General features: G+C 42.6%; 1 protein-coding gene across 2 annotated transcripts in view; it reads right to left on the reverse strand.

Moving 5' to 3' along the window:
* Nucleotides 1-1,010: 1,010 nt before the first annotated feature.
* Nucleotides 1,011-15,251, reverse strand: part of cpne5a (copine Va) — a 53,691-nt gene continuing 39,450 nt past the window's right edge. For both annotated transcript variants that reach the window (XM_057041087.1, XM_057041086.1), the window contains 7 exons: nt 10,054-10,100; nt 9,269-9,450; nt 8,719-8,846; nt 7,180-7,282; nt 4,787-4,844; nt 4,547-4,620; nt 1,011-4,118 (listed from right to left, as the gene is read on the reverse strand). In XM_057041087.1, the coding sequence (XP_056897067.1) occupies nt 3,930-4,118; nt 4,547-4,620; nt 4,787-4,844; nt 7,180-7,282; nt 8,719-8,846; nt 9,269-9,450; nt 10,054-10,100 (781 nt within the window). In that variant the 3' untranslated portion in view covers nt 1,011-3,929. The remainder of the gene's footprint in view (nt 4,119-4,546; nt 4,621-4,786; nt 4,845-7,179; nt 7,283-8,718; nt 8,847-9,268; nt 9,451-10,053; nt 10,101-15,251) is intronic.

A 15,251-nucleotide genomic window follows, 5' to 3' on the forward strand; every position in this document is an offset into this window, starting at 1 on the left:
CTAAATCTAACTTTAAAAAACGAATTAACTATCACACACACATCACACACACACACACACGCACACACACAAAGCATCCCCCAAACAGGATCAGTTTTTCATCTGATTTATCTGGTCGTAGCTGCACTGAATAAATGACTGAATAAATGATGTTCAGGCTAGCTCCGCTCTGCTCTACAATCCTGTGCTGTGCCGTGTGATGCTATGCTATGCTCCAAACTATCCAAACATGTATAATTCTGTGTATTTAAAAAAAAAAAAGACTCATCTATAACAAGGATGAAATTCTATGTCATTAGTGTTTGATTTAGTTCCTGCTGACAGCTGGGGAGGGGGGGGTTACATTGTTTAAGCAGTGAGAGGGTGGACAAGAGAGTTGCTGGCTGTATCTTAGGCTGGTAATTTGTGGCTCCAGCTGCTGTCTTCCTCTCCCCAGGTGGATGTGTAGATTAGTGCGGAGCGCGTTTCATTGGGAACGCAAAATAGGTTTGGAGAGGGAAGATGTGCACGGTCTCTGCTCAGAGTGATGCACTGTGGTTGTCCTGAATTATTACCCAACTCTTTTGCTCATTGCAGCAACAAAGAGATGCAGAAAAATAAGGCTATATTTCATGAGTCAGGAGAGGCTTTAATCTCTGAAACCAGCGTTGTGAAATCACTATTCGCACTGTCACAGTTTGAATTAAACATGCGAGCTTCCCTACACTCAGCTTAACCATTACATCATTAAAAAACAGCCCCAGATAAACAGATTCGGTGGTGTTAATATTGAATTAGGTTTTTAATATTTAACATACCCTCATTTTTGGCTCCTCTCAACAGTGCAAACAGTGAACCCCTGTGCTCCCATTTAGTAGCTTAATGCTGGGCACTGCCTGCTGTAAGGATTATTGTTCCAAGAGAGGTCTTTTTGTGGGTCTATTGTTGACAATGCTCACTTTAAACTGATATGAATTGTCAGCAACATTTGTGCAAACTCACACAGAGAACAAGACAAAGAACATCTTGGATCCTGCCAAAGTTGTCAATATTTTATTAATCTTGAGTTAAGGCAATCCATTACAAAGCAATTCACAAACCACAGTATGACGACAACATCGTGTCTACCTCCTGGTTTGGAAATTGTTCAGCATGCAAGTCGGAGACCAAGAGAGGTATGTAAACAACCTGGGATTAAAAACAGGAGTGGCAAGAAGAACCCACACAGTATCTCATAGGACCAGGATGGAAGGAACCCAGAGGTGCAACATGCTAACGGTGGCCGTGGTTTCTCCAAACAACATTCGAAGGAACAGATGAAGCAACGTGGCAGATGCACTAACGAACTAAACGAGAGCTGACAACCAAACATTTGGCCGTTTGGGCACAAACATGCACGTCGTCTAGAGACCAAGTTCAACAACTGAACACATTTTGGCACCAAGTTTTTTTTCTTTTCTCTTTTTTTTGTTCTCAATGCAGGGCTTATGTACATAACCAGAATTCAGCTTCAACACAATTCAGAATGAGGGGGTAGTCAAAGCCAACATGAACAAAATAATGCCTGGAAAATATATTTGATCGTATTCAATTGCATAATTCACGATTTGGTGCTCGTGTCTTAATGTTATTTTTGTTGTGGATGAATAAATAATAAGATTTGGATTGTTTTCATTTCAGTGAAGCCATAAAAATAATTTGATCCTCATTTGTTATTCTAGTTGAGCTAACATGGAAAATTAGTTGATATGAGTCATAATAACCATGTGATTTGAAGTAGAATTTTAAAACAAACAAAAACATAATTTACTTTTTACATTAAGTAAACAAGAAATCTCTTATAACTAACATCTAGCTTATGATATATATATATTAAATCTATATTACTTTCTTTTTTGGTTTGAATGGCTTTCCATAGAGGTATTCTCGTATTGTGTGTGTGTGTGTGTGTGTGTGTGTGTGTGTGTGTGTGTGTGTTGTAATAGTATACCTTGAGTATTTGGCCAAGTGGTTGCAGATTGAACAGATTCTATCAAAAAAGGGTTAAAAGTCATCACTGTTGAGAAAATAAACATATAAATAAAAGAAGAGATTTGATGCTAAAACTGTTGGAATCGGCGGCTCGTGTCCTTACATAAATCACACAAACTCTGTAGAAAACAGTGAGAAATGAGGGTTTCATTTTTACAAATCTCTGTAAACGTCAGCTCTCCAGTGTCGTCCACCAACCCAGCGGGACGCCGTCAGTCCCCAACACGAGATCTGAACCGCCTTTCAAACCCAAATTGAACCGTGATCGTTTACTTTCTGCACGAGGCGACGCGTGCAGCCAAAGCTGAAGTGTAAACGGGTTATTGTACACCAGGGCTCAGAGACACAGGTAGCGCTTCATGAGGAGTGCCCGGCAGCTGGGGGAGACGGCGCCTCAGCAGCTGCGAGGGGCCTAATCACCACGGTTTGATCCCGCGTTTTTGTCGACGCGGTACATTTTGAGAGCCTTTGGGAGCCGCCGCCACCGCCGCCGCTGCTGTTGCTGCTGGCAGGGTAACACCTGGGTAACTGATTCAGGATATGTTTCCATATAATAGGCACGTTTGGATTGAAGGTGGATGGATGGATGCTGTTTGCAATAATGGCCATTGGTTAGGTAGATCGGAGTGTAAACAACGGGGCCACATTTAAACGGGGGGCCTCAGTAAAATTTAAAAATCAAAATGTCACATTTTTAACTTAGTTGGGTTCTGAAATTGTGTCCCTGCACATGCAACAGGATGTGAAACGTCAGTCAGCGAAACGCATGCACAAAAGACTGAATGGACCAGAAAGTGAGTGTTCCGTTCCAGCTACTGTTGCCATTTCTGAAACACCCCCAAAACATTCCCCTCCTTTTTTATCTAACATTCTCACTGTTGTAATTGATTGCTCTCATTCTGATGGGGGGGGGGGGGGGACATCTGCCTTACGCAACACGGAGCAACATTCCAGTCAATAAACATGAAGCTTAATGCAAAAAGACAAGAATCGGGGACCCGAGGAGCATCTGTGGCAACAGTAGAGCCGAAAGTAGCAAACATGCTGCAGATGAATTAATATTCTATGTGTGTAAACACCCTACAGTTTTAGCCAGACAGCTCTGAATTAATGTCATGATATCTGTATTTTGCTACAAACATTCGTTCCTCTGTCATCCAAAATATCAAGTCGTAAACGGTGGCGTCCTCTCCCTCGGTTTCACTGCTTTAGCCGACAGGTTTAGCTTATTACCACTTCTTGTGCTTTATATTTGGACAGTCAGTAGTGCATTCTGTTCATACAAATATAAGAAATACCTGTGACAGATGGTGCTGGATGATCAATATGCTGACTTGTATAATAACTGTGATCCAAAATCACCCGTCGGAGAAAATTGTCCATAAAGATCTTATTCTGTTTTGTCACATGCTTGTATATTACAGTCCTCGTCAAAATACAAATGGGCCCTAGTTTATTGCGATGATCCTAAAATATAGGATGGAAAACTACCGGAAGAAACGAGACTTCAATCCCTCAAAAAAAAAAACCTCAAAGGAATGAATGAGTCTGCTGCAATAAGCAAATAAATAAAACACAAAATTTTCTAGTCGACACATTGATTCCAAACGGTATCACAAACATGATACACACCGGCACATTCTAATATATTTATGCCTTCAAGTGGGCTCTTTCTACGGGTTTACTCGCTATCCATTACATCACCATTTTTGACAGGAGGTTTGACAGCAAACATCTAAACGTCCCTTTCACACCTCTCAGCGCGCTCGTCCTCCCTCAGAGCGACTCCTGGAACTGCAGCCTCTCCAAAAACAGCATGGAGTCTCAGCACTGTTACTCTTAGTGGGATTCATTTTTATGAAAGGGCCTTTAAAGGGTTGCCACACATCTGGAATCTGTCTCGCTCCCACCGGTGGCGCTCAGACGGGGTTGGTTGGAGGTTGGGTGCCAGTGGCGTACGCTGGCGGGACTGGGTTTGGTTTAATGGCTCGGCTCTTCATATAAGAGATCAGCTGGTCGGGGATCTCTGCCAGGACATCTTTAGCCAGTCGCGCCATGCTCAGCACGTGGTTTCCTGTTCGATCCATGTAGTCCCTGAACGGGACAAACTGTTGTGAAAGAGAAAAAAACTCTTCAGGAGAGAAACTCACCACCTTCTGCCGAACAGTTGAGGGTCACATCCCGGTCCAAGGTTAACTCATAATGTTGTAACTCATTTTTTTTGACAGCAGCTAACGATAGAACGCTTAATTAAACAATATTTAGAATCTAAAAACAGAGGGATGCAAGAGTTAAATTTCTTTTTCATTGTTGCATTGAAATATTGTAGAAAAAAATAGCACTAGGCCCTTTTTGTGTGTTCAGTGCAGCTACTGATGTTCCAGAGCTGTGGAAATGTTTGTCTGGCACAGGACCAAAGTCTTTACTTACGAGACTTACAAGCTTTTAAACGTTGGGCAAAATTGAACAACATCAGAATGATCGTCAGTCTTTTGTAGTAATATACAACCAGGAGGCACAAAGATCCAAAACGCACCTGCACGATGTCTCTCTCTGCCATCTTTCCCCGAGATGAAATTCTAATGTCGTCTCCATCAAGCTCAACCATGGCTATGAAAAGAAGAAGAATAGTCTCACATAAACAAGCTTTCAAAGTCTTAATTGCAAACAGCCGCTATTCTATGTGATGATTGCCAGTAACTCTGAATAAAACTGAATACAGAAGAAAAGCTTTAGCGAATGACGATCGTTTCCTAAAATTGTTTCCTGTTCTCACCGTCAAACTCAGCCTGGCCGACTCCAACAATGATGATGGACATGGGGAGTTTAGCTGCCTGTCGTGGACAGAAAGAAACAGTCAGAGGCTGAACGCGGACTGAAACGAATCAAAACTACAAATTACATATGGTTTTATTTTTGCCACAGTGGAATATTCTGCATCCCTGTGAAATCCGAGTTAATCTCCAGAGATGACAGAGGCTTCAGGTACAATTTCAAACAGTCTTTAGTTTAGGAGCCTCATATATATTTATATATATGTGACAGCTTCTTCAAACATCAATGATTTATCCTGGAAAAGTCTGGACTAGAATCTTTATTCACAATGTCTGATGATGCCCTCCTGCCCGCTCGAACCTCTCTTTGTCATTTAATAATGTCTTCAGCTGGAATCTCTGAAATACAGTTAATGTGTGCAAAGGAATTCAACCCTCTGTAGATGTAACTGAAATCCAAACATAACCAATGCTGTTAATGAAGCAATAATAATTGGTCATCCCAACAGTCTGAAAGTGTTTGGATTTCTTGGAAACCACGGTCCTGGTGTGGGAGGAAAGTGCACAATTACAGAAGTAAAAACGAGTCATTTTTCCTGGAAATATTCCACCAGGGGAGGCGTCCCTCAGACACCTCCGCCAGCACGCTCAAGACCTGAAAAGAGGTTCTTTCTCATTATCCATCATCTCTCTTTTTTCAGTCGTCCCTCCATCATGGATCATGACCTCCCGCTCTAAAATCATATCCGTGGGTGGTGTTTTCTCAACAGGCCAGCCCATGGTGCAGATCAGGCCTGAATTATTCAGGCTACAACATTTGTTACTTTGACTGGACTGTAAAGTCACTCGGGGGATCTGTGTCCGTCCATCGATCTGAACACACACAACCCGCTCCGGTACCCTGACAGGTTCCATCGATTATACATTTCTTTACCTGGAGGTGACATTGATGGATCAGAACAAGGACATGAACTGTGCGCCTTGGATAAACGGGGGCTATATAACAAAAAAATAAAAATAAATTGATTTAAAAAGTACATGAAGTAAAGAAGCACTGTTTATGGATGTTTTTTCAATGTTAAAACAAAACTTCAGCTGCTTTTAAATCCAATCTTATAACAGCTCAGCGAGATTACTACAACAACAAAAAATATCAGTGCTTGTAAAAATATGTGTGTTTACTCATTTGGTCATGGACTTATAATAAATGCATCCTGGGGCTGAAGTCAAGTGTGGCTGCACTATTTTTACAGCAGCTCTAATGCTCTAATCTTCTAACATGGGTGGGAACATGGTCGCCGCAGTGTTTGTGCTTTAAGATGTTCAAATCATGATGTTTTCGGCATCAGGGTGCATTCAGTTCATTTGTAAGTTGCACAAGTTTGTCAGACAAGTGAAACTTTGATTTTGTTGACTCAGAATGGATGGATGAAGCTTGCCTAATGTAATTTTTAAGTGTCTCTTGAAATATTCATGGGCTTTTGAAGTTAAAGAACGTGCAATTTGATGAGCAGAGATATAATCTAATACCTGAGCACAAATCAACTTATATTATGGACAACCAGTCCAGAGAGATTGTAATTTATAACCCAGAAATGAAATTAGGAGCTTAAAAAAACAGCATCAATTGGTTCAGCCCCAGAGGCCGTCCAGTTTGATAAGAGAAGGCATTATTCACAGAGTGCTAATGTGATGTTCGTAAACAAGGACACCAGAAAAGCCAATATAACAGTTGATGACACTCTGAGCAGGATATCTCAAATGAGGCAACACGGAAGGAGGAAAAAAGGCAACTCCTTCAGTACGACTTATCTCTGGATGATAAGTCAGCACAGCGTGAACCAGGTATTGAAGAGGTGGTGGCGGAACAGTCCAACAGTGCAGAGCAGCAGACAAGATCTTAAAAGGAAGGTGTGGCTGTTCAAATGGTTTGATTAACAGTCGCAAATTCCCTTTAAACCCAGTCTGCTGGGGGTCGGTGACGGACATCACGGGCACCTAAAAACACGGTCGCTCTCAAAATCACAAGATGAGTATGGAGCACAAATATAATGACTGAACAACATATTATCATTTTAAAAGTGTCTGAAATCCTGGGCTGGATGAAAGGCTCCCCTCTGCTAAAAATCACCGTGTTGACATTAAGATGGGATCTCAGCTGCAACTACGAGCCTCCTGAGGGTTGTGACGTGAAAAATATTGGACAAACAGATGTCCGAGCAGAGGGGCTGAGCCAAGTGGAGCAGAAACTTTCTATAAATCCTCTAAACCTGCGCCGCTGGCTCAGAATCCCCTTAAAGTAACAATGTCAGAGAGAAGTGCCACAGTCAGCTAAAAGCAAAGAGAGAGAGAGAGAGAGAGAGAAAGATCCTGCAGGTAATGCCGGGGCACTTACATTAACTATGGCCTCTTTAGTCTGGGCCATGTCTGATATGACGCCATCAGTGATGATGAGCAGGACAAAGTACTGCGAGCCATCCTGCATTGCTGCCGCGTACCTGCAACAATAAGATCATCAGACTGAAGATGAAGGCAACCGGGCACAACTTTGGTGCCCAAGTTACTTTATCCCCCCCGCTGGTATGTCACAAAAGCTTAATATAGACGCAGGAAGAGGAGAAAGACACAGACGACTGTAGCTCCTGACATCTCAGAGGTCTGTGCAGACAATATTACGGAGCCCATCGGAGACAACACAGAGAGAGTGGCCTACTTTCATTCCCTGCCACCGATGAATTATTTATTAAACTGTTTATGCAAGTGGCGCAGTCTTATTCTTTCACAACGTTATTGATCGCCGAGCGCTCGGCCGACCGGACCCAAATCTGCCAAAGCCGATCAAAAAACACGTCAGGTGACCGGGGGGAGGCGAGGAGAGGTCAAAGGTTGGCGCCATGCAATGGTGAGGAGCTGACATTTTAATCAAAGAGGGTGCCCCCCAGGGCTGACTGCAGATTAAACAGCCTGACAACAGCGTCTGCAAGACGCCGTTAACCTCCAGTCATCAGGGGAGGACATAGTGATCAAGTTTTGCTGGTTTGCGGTTCTCTATTTTCTGATGCGCTAACCCTCACTGGCAGAGCCTTCGGATATAAACACAACAGACATGACAGGCATTTAAGCCTTTTGGTTGATGAGGCTGTCAGGAGTTGGTTTCAGTATTATTAGTTCCTGCAGGTTGGGCGTCTGTTGAGTCGCATTAGTAACGTTTGACTTTGTCTTCCACCATTCCGTGGACTCCCCTGACTGATGCCTCCTGCTCCGTCCTCCTGTTCTTCCTGGATCTGCGGCGCATCACTAAACTCTCACAGCTCACCAGGGTGGCTGCAAGTGCATTTGCTATTAAAAATAAGGTTTGTGGTGGATGGCAAACTGACAGCTACATTGACTTTATAATAGCAGACATTTGCATAACGCTTCATGTGAATGACAAAGTGCATAAAGCCCTTGACTGCTTTCAGACTATTCAATGATAACGACCACATTAGAACACCAAAGCCGTCTGCAGGAGAATTTTCTCACTCTTATTTTCTCTAAGTGTCTTTTAAGTCTACCAAAGGGAAAAATAAGCGGTCGAAGGTGATGTAGTTTACACTTTAAAGTTAGAGCGATGTTTAAAACCTGAAAGGATCAATTTCAGGAAATTCTTTAACCTCAGAGTCCTTTTGAGGAAGTAAACCATGTTGTGTTGCATCCAGTATAAAGCCCATTTGTCCTCCGTCCAATCTCCCCACATCAGGTAACCAGTGCTGCGTGTTCCTGACTGTTCAGCTCACAGCAGCAGCCGATCAGCTTTTCTCTCGTCATTAGTTCTGCCCCGCTCACGGAGAAACCACCGCTTGCTGCTTTTATTTCTACATCTGTAAGCCTTCCGCAGATTGACTCTCACAGGAGACGTGCGTCCCGCCGCGACGGTGGGTATTTGCGCTCATACCTCGCCACGTGATTGACGACAGGGGAGAAGTTGGTGGGTCCATACAGCTGAACCGTCTTAAGGCTTTGATGGTAGGCTTCGAGGATGCCCTCCATGCCGTTACAGTACGGGTTCTCAGTGTTGCCGTTCTGTGCACAACAAAAACAAAACGCAGTTAATCGGAACATTCATCTTACTCTTGCAGCATTCTTGAAGTAAACGGCGCGGTGGACTGCAATTTGCGACTTCTAATGAGAATGTGCAGTAATGCATGTGCTACTGTGTGGTCCATCTCCTCATTAGGCCTAACTAGGCAGCAGCCAGCGCACGTTAGCGGGCTGAAAAATGCCCGATTGTTTTGAAAGTTCTTCGACCATAGCGAGCTAATTTTCACTGTAAAAGATTAATATAGTTTTCAATTATGAAAATCGAAGGTGTGCAAGCATCCGTGGTAAAATGGATTCATCCAAATTTCAAGTGGAACTTCTCCAATATTAAATTATTTTACATACACAAGAGGAAAATAAAAATAAGCCCATTTCAGCTTGAATGAACCCAATGATTTACTCACCAGGGGGAACTCGTGGGAGACTCGACCGTCTGGGGGTAGTTTAGCTCCAAATCCCAGAGCCGGGAACATCTTGTCGCTGTCGTAGTCCTGGATAATCTCCCCGACAGCCTTAAGGGCCATGGCGTAGGCATTCATCTGATAGGGGTTCATGTAGTGAAGAGAAGTAGACTGGGATGGATTTCCTTCCCAGACAGGAAAAGACAGAGTTAGCGAGTCGCTGCTGCCATTGCTCAATGACCTTGTTGACAAGACGGCATGAATCAGTAACAGTCACGATGTCATCGCTGCTTAAAAATGCCAAGTAAAGAAAGAAGTCAGTCAGTTTGACATTTCTGAAAGCAGATGCATCAAGTATGTAAATCATATTTATTCTTTCTGAGAGATCTATATTTAGTAATTACAATGACATTAACAAGAGTCAGCGCGCAATGAAACTGTCAAGTGCTCTGAGTCAAGATATCATGAAAAACTGTAAATTATATACAAAGAGATGTAATTATGGTAGACTGTCACTGTCAAAAAAGGAGTGCCACAGGGATCTACCCAAGATCCACTGTTCTTCAGAGAAAACAAAATGCAAACAGGTATCGCAATGAATTATGTTGATGTTCAAAGCAAGAATAAAAACCCCAGGCCATTAAATCAGAAAGCTTTTTCTTTTATTTATTTCTTTTTAGGTCCACTGGGGGGAAACTCTAACACTCTTATTCATTCACAGAAAGTGCTGCAGTCATACATCACACAAATGGAAGCAGAAATGGGGCGATGGAGGACTAAACACTCACCATTTGATGCAGTGAAGTCAATGGCCACTGTGAAGTGAATCTGAGTGCTGAAATAGATTTGGAAGAAAAAGGTTTGTTAACAAAAGGGAGGAAAACTTTGTTTTTGTAGGTTAATGAGCTTTCCCTCTGCTCTTTGTTGTAGCTTCTAATCACAGGTGGAGGTGAAAGAAAGAGAAGACCTTTACCGTCTGCATGGAAAGTAATCAAACTGTTATTACTCATTTTTGTAAAACATTTCATGAAACAGAAAAGAGTGCTCAAGCAAACAAACCTAAATTTAATTTCTTTTTAGCACCACAGAATGGAGTCAATTTTTAATCTATTAAACAGACCCAGTAACTAATTTCTTCCTCAGATAATTACAAAGGCTCTATATGTCTCTATTACTCATCAGTCTTGGTTGCTATAGCTAGTTAACAGAATTGCTGTATCCACACTGGATGCTGCATATTTATAAACCCACAATGATAACCAGAACCTGAAAAGAAGGCATGGATTTGCATGATTCCTCAGAGAGACAAACAAAGAGCAAAGGCAAGCGGCGCACAGATCAAAGGTCTGCTCTTTCACTGTGATTAGCGCTGATTGCCTTCCCTGACTCCTCCATTCAGAAATTCCCAGCAGCACACAGTGCTGCAAATAAAGGCGGCTCACTCCTGTTGAGTCCCTGACCCCGGCTCATTAATCAGCATTGAGCCGCGCCGCTCAGCTGACAGAAGGGAACCGCTACAGTGGCGCGCCGCCTCATTTGGAAGTCTCCGCTGATTTCTGCGGTCACTTTTGAAATGCCTTCGCATGAAAGCCGAGGTTGTGGGCCGGAGCAAAGGGCGGCGGGAACTGTTTCAAATAAATGTCGATGGGATCGTTACCTGCAAGTTCACCCTCAGACAGCAGCTGTTCTGCACCAAAAGCACCACAGAACGAGCCAGACATTGTTTTACTTCTTAATGGGGCAGAAAAGAAGCACTGAATAAAGCCCGTAAAAAGGAGCCCAACAACAGCCCGCGATCTCTCAGCACGACAGGGCAAGCACACGTGCAGAAGAGTTGCTTAAGGGCGTCGCTACGATCAGTAGCTGCGAGGACGATGGTTTTTATGAACAATCAGCAGGTCTGCTCCCCTTAACACAAATGCTGCTACAGCTGGCAGCATGTTGGGAGGATTAGCAGGAGCAAGGTGCCGCTTCAGCGGCCCTCGGAGCAGCGTAGGCAGAGCCCAGAGCCCAGAGCCCAGTCTCAGAAACTGGACTGCAATTCTTCAAATGTACACAATATACGAGCAATATGGGCTCTGGGGAAAAAGGGAATGGATTATAAGTATTATAATAGAGGGGTAAACATTCAGATACACGCCGAAGCTGAAAGATTAGACTGAGTTAATGATTATAATCACTTCTAATGTTGGGTTGAATAGTGTAGATCCATACTTATCAAGTCATTACCTGCAGTACACGTGTTTATCTCTGAATTTCTGCACTCTTTGTGAGGATGGAATTCAAGTCTATGTAATGTGTGTACACAGCTCCTCCAGCTGTGCTGCGTCTGCTGTCTGTGATAACGTTTAAGCAAAGCCGCTGAGTCATGCTTTCATTGGATCTGTACAGTCAGACTTGATGCTGGTTGATTTGTTATCTATGTGGCTAAAATGGGAGTTTGGGGGGGGGTGAGTCGCAACTGCAATAAGAGACGGCAATATGACACCAGGACAACGATACCCGACGCTGAGAGACGTGGGTTGGCGCTATTAGAATGACATAAAAGTCAAGGTTGTCGCGTCTGTCTGGTACATTTGCGAATTAAACCCATTCACATCTCAGAGTCGGGTCTGGGTTGGCTTTTTCAGGGACACCGCGTTAGACGGTTGAGCTCCTGCAGATGCCACCATACGCTCTAACTCCACCACACTGGAGCTCTGGCTAAAAGAACCTCAAATTTTCAGAGTGCAGACAACGATACAGATGGAACGACAGAACAAATAATCAATATCTTGTAGCTGCCGTGGTCTTTCTATTTTTACCATCACTTTGCTATTGTCCTTTAAGAAGGTAACCTTTTTTCCTTCACCGGGTGATGAATGTGCTGTGTGGCTAAAGTAATGTAGCATCACTATTCCAGTGGCTCGTGTGTCTGACTCCAGGCTTCAAGCAGCCTCTTACAATCTGACTCAATGTAAAGCCCTCACTGCAGGAAGTCCAGAGATTCCCCGGAGGATTCATGCACTCCGTTCACGTCATCTATCAGGCACTAAGCTTCTCCCCACACATTTATTCTCAGCTAAAATGACAGTTTGTCAAGCAGGTTAGCGTGGCCGTCAGTGCCTGCTATCCTTTAAAAGAGGTGCAAACATAGCAGTGCTGAATTTTCTATTGACTTTTTCATTCCCGGTATACAGACGCGATTTGTAAAGAAAAATCCCCCCTTCAGCTGTGACAGCCTGTGCTGTCTGGGATGTTGTCTATGATGAAAGAGGAGTTCTGCAGCCATACAGAATAGCTATATTCTCGTTAGCGTGCGCTGGAAATGGGCCAGCTGAAGCAAACAAGTACTGGCACAGCGCTCTCTGCTGTGAAAAACTGGCACATATCCACCAACCTGGAGGTTTGAGATACGTAGTTAAAGAGTCTTTACATTGACCAGAGTATGATCCACTGGGCAGACTTTAGTGTCAATGCCATCGGGACATAATGTGAACGACCGGCCTTTGGTTTGAGTGCAGGAACCATCTTGTGAAATCCTTCACCTGTGATTTCACTACTGTTCGCACTATAAATTGCCAGTATTATTGTAAAATGAATCAAGTAATTTTAAATATAGCTACTATTTTCTGCCAATAAGAATCCACATCTTCCTTCTAAAATACTTCCCCTTTCATCTCTACACTAGATATTTTGTGGAAAAAAAACATGAAAACCTAATATGATCTACACATAACAAAGGCTTCGCATGAGTGAATATATACATCAATGCTCAAATATGACTGCGGATTTACTTTACAAAGAAACATTTCAACATGCGATGAAAAGAATATAAATATTTCATTAGAGCCTGAATCACAGCGATATGCAGCTTTTCAAGTTTAATTAGCTCTATTTGGCCATATCTTTGCTTTAATTCAGCTGGTTTGAAAGGCAGATTCAATTTAAAACCCGCCTGGATGTGTGTCTGGAGAATATATTGCTTTTTTTTTTTTTAAACATGGCTTCAAAAATCGAATGAAAGTCGAATGTAGGGACAGAAGAACGATTTTCTGCTTCGCCGTCTGACCTTTACCCCAAAATTAATATTCGCGGACGAAAAAAAAGGGTCTCTCAAGAAATGCGTTTTAGTGTTTGCTTAAATATCAAAAGTTGCTCGTTACTGAGCCTGTTAAAATCATCCCATTAGAGAAGGAAAACATTTCATTTGATTTTTGTCAATTTGTCAATGACTGTCATGAGAGACAGTTGTGGTTTCTAATGAGATTTTTTTTTTTCTTTTCTATTTTAATTAAGCTAAGGTGAGGCTGAGGTTCACTTTCATCATGTAGATCTTTGCTTTTATAAAAAAGAATGTTAACACGATTAGCATGCAGTGGAGAGGAGGCGCTAGCAAAAGGCCACAAAAGTGGCCCCAAAGGTCAGCACTTTAATGGACCAGAAGTGGCTTCTTTAGCTCATCTCGCTTAGCTTAAAGGAAGTAAGTCTGCTGTTTCATTCTCCACAGATACAGTTAATCTTCCTCATCACGGATCAGTGGTATGCTCATTATTCCATCCGTCCACTGCCAGCACTATTAATCTTGTTTGTTTTCTTCATCGGTCTGTCATGCAATCTGCTGCAGACAGAGAGTCTGTTGAATGCATTATCACTGTTTGCTGTTCTTACTTCCAGCACTTTATAAATGGATGTAAATAGCAATGACAGCATACGTGAAACGCTACTAAGGCAATTTGGTTTCTATAAGTTTAAGATTGGGAGTTTCACGGAGGGATTAATCATCTTCGGTTATGCTGGTGCAAATAATCCAGCTCAATTTTCTGCTTTCTTCTTATAGTAAATAAGCAGGATTTGTTTCAAATTACGGGCTGAAAAGGCTTTCAGACTGAATGGTTGGGTAGTTTTCTGAAGGTGACTGTACAAATATCTTGTATAACAGGCTAAAATGTAGCTAGAGTGACTTCTAGCTAGAGTGACTTCTTGATGTCATCAGTGTATCGATTTCACATTAAAAGCTCAAAGGAATGTAACAATGATGTGAATGCAAAACAATTCCAAATGTGTCAGAGAGGAAGCATCCTGTCACTCAACACTTACATGAAAGTAGTCTTTTAAACATGAGCAACTGAGGAAGTAAACAACTTTAAAATGAGAGAAGGAAAATATGTGAATGTCACACATACAGACTGTACTTATATCAGATTTATTGAGAGTACAGCCAAGACAATATCGCACAAACAATATTTAAAAAAGAGTAAAACTTAATCAAAGTGTAACATCAGAGGCAGGCAGAAGGACCTGAGTGACCCCAGAGGCTTGCGTCCTAATGCTCTGCTCAGAGAATTGTAATACACTCTATTGCATTATTCTGCTGTATTGTGTTGTACCCAGAAGGGATACAGGACACAGAAAGTCTTTAGGGCTGCTGTAGTGATTCGGGATGATTTAAGACCCATCATGACTGAATATCCCAGCACAGATGCCAAGATTTCATAGTGTTGCGAGGGAAGATTGGAATGATGAGTGTTTTTGAGGTGGAGTGTCTGATAACAGCGCATTCCCCCCTACAAAGGAACTGGTGAGCTTTTACCAGCCAAAGTGCCTCTCGGTGTAGCGATAATTGTCCTTGAGTAGGAGTGATTAGTGGCATAATCACTCTCTCATTTGTGTCTCAAAAAGGATCTTGCTGCCTAAAAAGCCATTGCAGTCAAATTTCAGAGCACCAGAATCAAGATGGCTCCGTTTACACACGAACTCTATAAAAGAGGCATAAAATAGATCAAATGCTGGTCAGAGCAACGACCTTCCATCAGCCTTCCTACCTTCACACGTTCACCCACTCGGATCGATTCCAGGGTGTTCCCTGTGGAGGCGGGTTGTTTTCCTGGGAATGCTGCGTGAATGTTTACTATTTAACAGAAGGCTCCCCTTCTGTTCCGCAGCACCAGCACTGCTGTATTCTAGCAGTTAGATACACAAGCCCATCCTCATGAACTGCTTTGGG

This window comes from Takifugu flavidus, chromosome 8 (genome assembly GCF_003711565.1).
Source record: "Takifugu flavidus isolate HTHZ2018 chromosome 8, ASM371156v2, whole genome shotgun sequence".
Lineage (NCBI taxonomy): Eukaryota > Metazoa > Chordata > Actinopteri > Tetraodontiformes > Tetraodontidae > Takifugu > Takifugu flavidus.